Source organism: Euleptes europaea, chromosome 1 (genome assembly GCF_029931775.1).
Source record: "Euleptes europaea isolate rEulEur1 chromosome 1, rEulEur1.hap1, whole genome shotgun sequence".
NCBI classification, from domain to species: Eukaryota; Metazoa; Chordata; class Lepidosauria; order Squamata; family Sphaerodactylidae; genus Euleptes; species Euleptes europaea.
In genome coordinates, this window is record NC_079312.1 from 173,485,731 (window position 1) to 173,495,756 (window position 10,026).

Below are 10,026 nucleotides of genomic sequence, written 5' to 3' on the forward strand. Positions count from 1 at the left end.
AATCCAGATTTGATTCCCCACTCTTCCACATGCAGCCTGCTGGGTGACCTTGGACTAGTCTCAGTTCTCTCCAACCTCTCCCAGCCCCACCTACCTCACAAGGTGTCTGTTGTGGGGAGAGGAAAGCAAGGAGATTGAAAGCCTGTTTGATTCTCCTTTTTTTAAAAAAGTAGAGAAAGTTGGCATATAAAAACCAACTCTTTTTCTTTTTCTTCTTCATCTTCAGGGAAGGGAAGGGAAGGTGACTGTAAGCTGCTTTGAGATTCCTTAAAGATAAAAAAGTGGGATATAAAAATCAGCTCTTCTACCTTCTACTATACACTTCTCCTTGTCCCCCAGATCACAGGAAGGAGCCATGCTCCATATTGTTTCCTCCTCTAAATCTAGGGTTGCCAATCTCCAGGTGGGGCCTTCAGTTATCTCAGAATTATGACCAATCTCTAGACCAGGGGTCGGCAAACTCATTAGTCAAAAGAGCCAAATATCAACAGTACAACGATTGAGATTTCTTTTGAGAGCCAAATTTCTTAAACTTAAACTATATAGGTAGGTACACTGTTTATTTACTTAATAAACTTTAATTAAAGTTTTAAGTCGTAATTAAACTATAGGTACACTGAATAAAACTTGATATCATACTTAATAGTGATCTTATTTATTGATAAAAATTAAATTCTAAGTCCCTGCCATTTCCCCCTTCCCGTCCGGAGTCCTCGTCTGGAGGCCTGGTCTACCGCCATAAAAGCCTATTGGTGGACCTGGCCTCCAGCTGAGTCCCATTGGGAGGCCAGGTCTACCCATTGGGTTTCTTGGCAGTAGACCTGGCCTCCGGAGGCCCATAGAAGCCAATTGGTAGACCTGGCCTCTGAAGGGGGACTTTCCCCTCCTCGGAGTCCAGGTCTACTGCCAAGAAAGCCAGTGGGTAGACATGGCTCCCAATGGGACTCAGCCGAAGGCCAGGTCTACCAAAGGAAGCCCGCCCCGCCCAACAGCTGATAGGGGGGGCAGGAACCGCCGAGCCGCCCGCCCAGCAATCGCACAACTAGATAGGAGGGGAGGCTTTAGCCTCCCAACCATTGAGGGCAAGGGAAAGGGGGACCCGGCCATTCTCCATGGCAGGGGGGGGGGAGACAGAGCGCCCGCTCACCCGCGCTCTCTCTCTCTCTCTCAGGCGTGCCAGCGCGAGCGGGCGCAAGAGCAGGGGCTCCAAACCAAGTTCAGAGAGCCGCACTCAACAGGCCAAAGAGCCGCATGCGGCTCTGGAGCCGCAGTTTTGAGACCCCTGCTCTAGACTACAGAGACCATTTTCCCCTGGAGGAATGGACAGCTTCACTGGGTGGACTCATCCTTGCTGACCTCCCTCACCTCTCCCTAAACTCCACCCTTCCCAGGCTCTGCCCCCAAATCTCCAGGAATTTCCCTACTTGGAATTGGCAACCCTATCTGAATCAGATCGTTTGGGCCTTTTCTATGGATCTTCACAACCTCGGGAACTTCCTCCTTGGGATACCTATTTCTTTGTTCTTGTTTTTACCCATGAAATTGTAAGTCGAGCACTTTATTGAAGTGAAAAAGCGACCGATAAGGGTATAACAACTAAAGTCTGTTTCGCAAAAACAGTACAGATTTCTGGTGTGGTCCTACTTAGTGTCATCTGAAAGGGAAGAAGAAGAAGAAGATGAGTTGGTTTTTATATGCTGACTTTCTCTACCCCTTAAGGGAGATTCAAACCTGCTTATAATCACCTTCCCTTCCCCTCCCCACAACAAACACCCTGTGAAGTAGGTGGAACCAAGAGAGCGTGACTAGCCCAAGGTCACCAAGCTGGTGTTATGTGGAGGAATGGGGAAACAAATCCAGTTCACCAGATTAACCTCTGCCGCTTCCTGTGGAGGAGTGGGGAATCAAACCCAGATCTCCAGGTCAGAGTCCACTGCTCCAAACCACTACACCATGCTGGCTCCCCAGAAAGATTGGTGGGCTACTTGAAAAGGTTGGAAGAATCCAGGTTGAAAAATTGGCAAATGGAAAGAGAGAAAGGAAAGAAAAAAGGGAAAAGAGGAAGGAAAATGTTTTTGTGTAGATGGGACGAATGGACAGAGAGGAGGGCAAATTCCTCATTCAGACATTTTCTTCCCAAGCAGTCTCCAAAAAGCTCCTTTCACATCTTTATTTCTAAGGCTGTAAATCAAAGGGTTGAGCATCGGGGTCACCACTCCATAAAACAGGGAGACAAATTTGTCATGGTCCGAGAAGGTCTTGCCTTGTGGCCGCAAGTACATGGAGATGGCCGAGCCGTAGAAGATGCTGACCACCACCAGATGGGACCCACAGGTTGAAAAAGCCTTGCCTCGTCCCTTGGCTGAATGCATGCGTAGAACGGCTTGGCCGATGCGCCCGTAGGTCACCAAGATGAAGCTGAAGGGCACAGCCAGGTCAATAACACTGTTGATCATGAGGACCATCTCCATCTTGCGTGTGTCCGAGCAGGCCAGCTTGAGGAGCGCCTGTATCTCGCAAGTGAAGTGGTTGATAATGTTGTGTCCGCAAAACTGAGTTGGTTGAAACTGACTGGGGATTAGGGTCAGCACGAAGGCCCCTGCCCAAGACATGGCCGCCAACTGGAAACACACCTTCCAACTCATGATGACATTGTAACGCAAGGGATTGCAAATGGCAGCAAAGCGGTCGTACGCCATGACAGCCAGCAAGAAACACTCTGTTATGCCAAGAAAGAGACCGACGTACATCTCCGTTAAGCATCTGGTGTAGGAGATGGTGGGCCGGCGGAAGAAACAGTTGACTAGTAACTGCGGAATGCTGCAGGTGGTGTAGAACATGTCCAAGAAGGAGAGGTTGCAGAGGAAAAAGTACATCGGCGTGTGCAGAACAGGAGTCAGAATGATCAGGACAATGAGAAGGGTGTTACCAAAGAGTGTGGCCATGTAGAATATGAGGAAAACCACAAACATCACCATCTGAGCCCTGGGGTAATTGGACATCCCAACCAAGATGAACTCGGTCACCATGGTTGCATTGCTATCCCCCATATTGATCTTTGGTATTTTCTTCCCTGTGAAAGAAATACACAGCATATAGGGTTACCAACCTCCAGGTAATAGCTGGAGATCTCCTGCTATTACAACTGATCTCCAGCCGATAGAGATCAGTTCCCCTGGAGAAAAATGGCCTCTTTGGCCATTGGATTCTATGGCATCGAAGTTTTTCCCCTCCCCAAACCCCGCTCTCCTCAGGCTCTGCCCCAAAAACCTCCCACCGGTGGAAAAGAAGGATCTGGCAATCCTAACAGCATATCTTGGATATCACTGGGATAGATTGAAATATGGTTGAGATAGTGCCACGAAATATCCATTAAGATCAATAAAATTCAATTAATAGGAAAAGAAAGTACATTTGTGGAACATCAGTGATTTCCCTACAAAAGTATATTGGTCTTGAAGTCTCTCTAGTATGTTTCTGGACCTCCTCTTCTTCCAAGGAGTTTAGGGTAGCGCACAACGTTCTCTATTCCCTCCTTTTATTTTCAGGTTCGGCATTTGAATCTAGGTCTCTGTGGTCCTTGCGTCACACTAACTCCTGCTCGCATTATATTATTTAAGTGGGTCAAAAATATATGCAGAAATATAGGGGAATAGTTGCTAGACTTGACCCAAAAATCATGGCAATACAAAATCAGCCTGGCTTCCTCTCTTAAGATGCCAAAAGGTGAATTTAGAGACCCAGAATAGAACAGCCTTGGAGAGGGACAACAAAAACAAAGAAGAAACAGAATGATAAAGCCTTGTTTAAATCAGAATGTCTTACCCATTAACAATATCTTTTATTTGTTGTGGTCCAGGTACAAAGAGCACCTGAGAATGCTTATGTGTGTCTTGCCTTGAAGAATTTTACCTCTTAATAGCTGTCCTTAAAGATACAGGGGCAAGAGAGATTTTTAAGAAGTTGGCTACCCTCAAACAGGCAGCCCAGTCCGGAATGGGGGAGATCCATGGTGGCCGGGAGCAGGGCCGTCGCGCTGCCCCCCTCAGAGGCTTTTGCAGAGCAAGCGTTTGAGAAAAAGGGGGAAATCCCCCATTGCCTCCAATGGGGCCACACCACCAGAAAAGGTGGTGCAGCCCCACCGCGGCGTGAGGGGGCGTTCCCGGGGCGAAAGGGGTGAGGAAGCTGCCTCACGGCAGCTGCTCCCCCAGGAACGCCCTAGGAGGTGACAATCTGTTCCACAGCCCCATTAATCTCAAGGATTGAAACTGATGGCTTCAACCACTTCACTGTGAGTTGGGTTCATGCTTGGGGATCTCTGGCTTCTGCAAACCTCTCTCTCTCTGATGTTTTAGCTGCTTTGAAATAATAAGGACATTTTGGGGATTCAATGAATCAATCATTCCTTCATTGGCATAAAAAGGCACAATACAAAAGGATATGAAAGGAATGGAGATATTAAAAGGTGCCCTTTAAAAATAGTTAATAGTTACATTGAATAATATTGTTTGTTGAATTTGGGGATTCACACAATTGATTAACAATATGCTTACAATCAAAGTCATCCTAGGAATTTGGAGACAAGTTTATTCCCCTCCAGCTTCCCATTAATTTCCCCCCCCACGTGTTGACCAACAAAAAACTCAGCGCTAAATTAGGTAATGACTTCAGGTGATTTGTGAACAGAACTTTCATAGGTTTGGTTCCAGTGTCATTTTCTTCCTTGTGCAAGATCATATGCAACCAGATTCTGGGGCACTACAATATATGCAAGAAAAAGAAGAGTTGGTTTTTATATGCCAACCTTCTCTACAACTTAAGGGAGACTCAAACCGGCTTACAGTCACCTTCCCCTCCCCACAACAGACACCCTGTGAGGTAGGTGGGGCTGAGAGAGCATGACTAGCCCAAGGTCACCCAGCTGGCTTCGTGGGTAGGAGTGGGGAAACAAATCCAGTTCACCAGATTAGCTTCCTCCGCTCATGTACAGGAGTGGGGAATCGAACCCAGTCTCCAGATCAGGCTCCACCGCTCCAAACCACCGCTCTTAACCACTACACCGCTCTGGCTAGGTGCTGCCTAACATGTCGCGAAAGCAAAACTGCGCTAGGTCTGTGTTTCCACTTGCGCATTGATGGATATCAAGTCCCCATTTTTAAAAGCAGCAATTGTGTGCGTGTAAATAACTTAAATAAATAGATAAAAAATAAACGTACCTTGCTTACAATACCCTTTCCTCTTGGGTTGAGCACCTCATATGACGGTATTAATTCTGTATTCACTAGTTAAAATGAACAGCAGTTTCAGTTGTCTTGCTTCCACAGCCAGCAGTGTTCTGCAGGGCAGCAAACTGGGGATGTTTGCATTAACAGACCTGTTAAAATACTTGCCTGAACCAACGGTGCAGGTTTCAAAAGCAGATAATACTTCTAATAGAAGATCTGGATGTTCAGTCCATTGGACGACATACGGTATAAGTACTGGGTGGGAGGAAGGAACACCATTCTTCTCAGCCTTTGAGATCGTTAGATTAATTCATCCTTCTGTAAAATCTACCCAGCGAGGGTAATACCATGGTCGATAGAAAACACATTTCCTTTTTTAAAACATCACAACTAGACTCCTAAATAGGAATCTCTAAATGGCTCCTTTCAAGAGATGAACCTTCTCACAGCTGGACGCCAAGTGGAATACTCCACTATATCAGGGCATCTCTTCTAACCATCTATCACCAGGATTGACTTCTAAATTAGCCCTGTTCTCTAGTGGCTTTTGAATATTTGTCTTCATTATGGTAAGTCCCGCTAGAGCAAAAGAAACAAGCCCAATTCTGATGAAACAAACTGGCTGTTAGGTAATCTCTAAGGTAGATCAAACTCAAAGGTTATTCAGGGGTTCAAAGGAAAAACTTGTAGAAGAGAGTTTTGATGGTTGTAGAGGACATATCCATTTGATCTGTAGAGTACCATTTTCATTCCCTGATGCCATGCAAGTAGGTTCACCCCCTACTTATGAGAATACTATTTTTGTGCACTGATCACAGAGTCTGAAAATGTACTGCCAACCAAAACATGCAAACAACTAACTATGGTAAATTTGCCAGGGAAACAATTGTCTAAAATTTTTAATTGTTACACAATTGTGTTTTCTGTATATACTTTAATTGACATTTCTAAAGGCACCATCTTCCTACCATTAAAGATCTGACAACTAACCCTTAGAGGGATCTTTCTCCCTTTCGATATGTAGCCATGTGCATAAGGAGGGTGCCTAGTCAATCATCGCAAATGGGAAGGGTGTGCAAGCCTCTCTAAATGACAACAAATATGGATGGATGATGCACATGTGGCATGCATCTTCCATTACCTGCCACTTCATTGTCAGAAAAAACTCTGCGTGTGCATGGACCACACGTAGGGTTGCCAACCTCCAGGTGGTGGCTGGAGATCTCCCGCTATTACAACTGACCTCCCACCGATAGAGATCAGTTTCCCTGGAGAAAATGGCCACCTTGGCCATTGGACTCTATGACATTGAAGTCCCTCCCCTCCCCAAACCCTCCCCTCCCCAGGCTCCGCCCCCAAAATCTCCAGGTATTTCCCAACTCGGAGCTGGCAACCCTAATTCTACCTCCCTCTGATTGCCTGGTATGCAGCAATGCAGCAAGTCCCTGGCCTTCCCTTTTCTTCCTTCCGCCGGGCCCTCCATGACTTCCAGTTTCTCCAAGATAGGCTTGTATATTTTTATTTGCCCCCTTCTTTTGTTCCCATTGGTAATTGTTACTGCTTAATTCTTAGGTGTTTTTCAGATTGTAGGGATTTATGAAATCAAGTTAATTGGCAGCAGGGCACACCCTTGCCATTTTAATATTGGTTCCACAGAACTCTGATCCTTGCCATATTGAAATATTGGTCACAATAAATTCTAGGTCTATGGAAATGCTCCTGGCCAAAGTCTACTGACTGTATAGTGACCTAATGACCTCAGTAGCAGCCTTAAAGGGATTAGCTTCTTTTAATCTCATCATTCTATGTATGTTTGCTCAAAGGATTGCTGGCTACAAGGATGGAATGTGTCATTGTCTTCGCTATGCCTTGATCTCATTAATCATTAATTGTGGTATGCCTTGCCTAAGTTCTATTGTGTGATCACTGACTGACCCTTGCTATCCATTGTAACATTCCTTAATAAAACTGAGAGATCACTGGGGCAATTCAGATTGATCTCGAGAACTCAAGACACTGTATGCATCTTCTCTCAAAGCACCGTGCGTGCTTTCCCCAAGGCACTTTCAGAGTGCTCTCCCTTCATCAGATGTTAGGATTTACTCTGTGTATGTATGTGTGTAGGGTTGCCAACTTCCAGGAGATGGCTGGAGATCTCCCACTATTACAAGAGATCTCCAGCTGATAAGAGACCAGTAGGGCTGTTGATTCGGTTCGGTGCGAACTGAAAAACAGCCGAATTTCCCACAATTCAGCGGTTTTTCGGTTCGGACAAACTGAACTCAAAAAGGGGGGGAACCGGGGAGCCGAATTCGCCGAGTTCGGGGTGTTCCCGAATAAATTCAGCGAATTAGGCCCCTTTAAACAGACCTGCGCCTTCCAGCTGGAAGGCAAAGATCTGTCCCCCCCGCCCGCGCGCCTCCAGAGAGCTTCCCTGGAGGCGCGCGGCGGGCCCTTTAAATAGATCTGTACCTCCCGGCCGGGAGGCACACATCTACGTAAAGACCCCCCCAGCCCTGCCGGGAGTCCTGGCAGGGCTGGCGGGGGGCTGGCAAGCCCCTCTGCACTGTCTGCGCAGACAGCACAGAGGGTCTTGCCAGCCCCCCACCAGCCCTGCCAGGACTCCCGGCAGGGCTGGGGGGGGGTCTGGAAACCCTCTGCGCTGTCTGCGCAGACCGCGCAGAGGGTCTTGCCAGCCCCCCGCCAGCCCTGCTGGGACTCCCTCCTGCCTGGGGTGCCCTTTAAACAAAGGGCGCCGGGGTGCTTTGCCAATTGGACTCTATGGCATTGAAGCCCCACCCCTCCCCAAACCCTGCCCACCTCAGCCTCCGCCCCGAAAACTTCCTACCAATGGCAAAGAGTGGCCTGTGTGTGTGTCTGTGTGTGAGAGAGAGATTGCATGAATATAAGATTCTTTGTGCACCTCCTGCTTTTCTGTTGTGCTTTATTTCCTAATCAAGATTTAGGTTTTATTCCTACCTTCTGCCTTTTATTTCTAGGAATCTCCATTCCCATAAGGAAGTGTTATCCAAATTTTGGACCCTGGTATACATCAAACTGAGATCATGTGATTGGCCAATGGTCACCTTTTCACCAAGGAATGGGATTTGAACCTAAGACTCTCAGATCCCACTCAGACATCTGCCCTACAGTAGTTCTATATTGTATTTGTAAATTATTCAGCTTGGGCTTTGGGAAAGTCTTAAAATGAAGGAGCGGAGAACAAGTTGAACCAGTGTTGGTTCCCATTGAGGAGAAAGGCATGGTATAAATGAAATAAAAATAAACACACAAACAAACACTTCTAGACCAATTTCATCACCACAAACATACAGCAAGCCACAACTTTTCAGTCATAATCTTACATTGCTAGACACATATTTGCACACTAAAATTAATGGGTACGAACACGCCTAACTGTATTTGGGATTGTAACTGTTGTAATGATTGTGTATCAGTCATGAGAATTTGATCCCTTACTAGGGTTGCCAGGTCCCTCTTCGCCATCAGTGGGAGGTTTTTGGGGCAAAGCCTGAGGAGGGCGGGGTTTGGGGAGGGGAAAGGACTTCAATGCCATAGAGTCCAATTGCCAAAGCGGCCATTTTCTCCAGGGGAACTGCTCTCTATCGGAGATAGATCAGTTGTAGATAGATCAGTTGGAGATCAGTTGTAATAGCGGGAGATGTCCAGCTAATACCTGGAGGTTGGCAACTCTATCCCTCACTAAGGAGTGTGTAAACTCTGAGCCCTTTTTGGATGGGGAGAGAGGAGGAGTTAATATCTTTCGTGCATGATTTTCCTATCTGTCACAAGATGTGTAGGTCACAGGGATAGGTAGGGATGCCAGCCTCCAGGTGGGACCTGGGGATCCTCTGGAATTACAGCTCATCTCCAGACTACAGAGATCAGTTCCCCTGGAGAAAATGGATGCTTTGGAGGGTGGACTCTATGGCATTGCACCCCACTGAGGTCCTGTCCCAACCCCAAATCTCCGGGAGTTTCTCAACCTGCATGTGGCAACCTAAGGGAGAGACCGGGCTCCATATTGCTTCCTCCTCTAAATCTACGGTTGTCACCCTCCAGGTGTGCCGTTCAGTTAACCCAGAATTATGGCTGATCTCTACTACAGAGATGAGTTTCCTTTGCAGGAACTGACAGCTTCAGAGGATGGAATCTCTGACATAACGTCCTTGCTGAGCTCTCTCAACTCTCCTTAAACACCTTCCTCAGGCTCTGCCCCCAAATCTCCAGGAATTTCTCTACTTGGGACTGGCAACCCTATCAAAATGAGCTTGGCTGGTAGGGTTGCCAGGTCCCTCTTTGCCAGCGGCAGGAGATTTTTGGGGCGGAGCCTGAGGAGGGCATAGTTTGGGGAGAGGAGGGGCTTCAATGCCATAGAGTCCAATTGCCAAAGCAGCCATTTTCTCCACATGAACCTATTATCGGCTGGAGATCAGTTGTAATGGCAGGACATCTCCAGCTAGTACCTGGAGGTTGGCAACCCTCGTTGGGCCTATTCTGTGGCAGTTTACAACCTCTGCCACTTCCTCCTTGGGATATCTATTAAGCTATTTTGTTCTTTTATTTTTTTTGCCCATGAAATTGTAAGGCACTTGGAGTACATTTTTTAAAAGGTGAAAAATCAACGAATACTTTTACAACAAGTAAACTCTTTTCTGCAAAACGAGTACAGATTTCTGGGGTGGTCCTACTTAGTGTGATTTGGAAGGAAAGAAAGATGGGTGGGCAAATTAAGAAAGGTTTGAAGAACTGAGGGAGAAAAATTGATTGACAGAGGGAA

General features: G+C 46.8%; 1 protein-coding gene across 1 annotated transcript; it reads right to left on the bottom strand.

Annotated features, from left to right (window-relative positions):
* Window positions 1-2,117: 2,117 nt before the first annotated feature.
* LOC130483255 (olfactory receptor 13H1-like) lies at window positions 2,118-3,071 on the bottom strand. The gene has a single exon (XM_056856020.1). It carries the CDS (start codon window positions 3,048-3,050, stop codon window positions 2,118-2,120), a length of 933 nt encoding a protein of 310 aa, XP_056711998.1. The 5' UTR covers window positions 3,051-3,071.
* Window positions 3,072-10,026: the final 6,955 nt, after the last annotated feature.

What these genes read in the sequence shown, in the direction of transcription:
- LOC130483255 (XM_056856020.1), bottom strand. Translation starts at nt 3,050, where the DNA reads ATGGGGGATAGCAATGCAACCATGGTGACCGAGTTCATCTTGGTTGGG.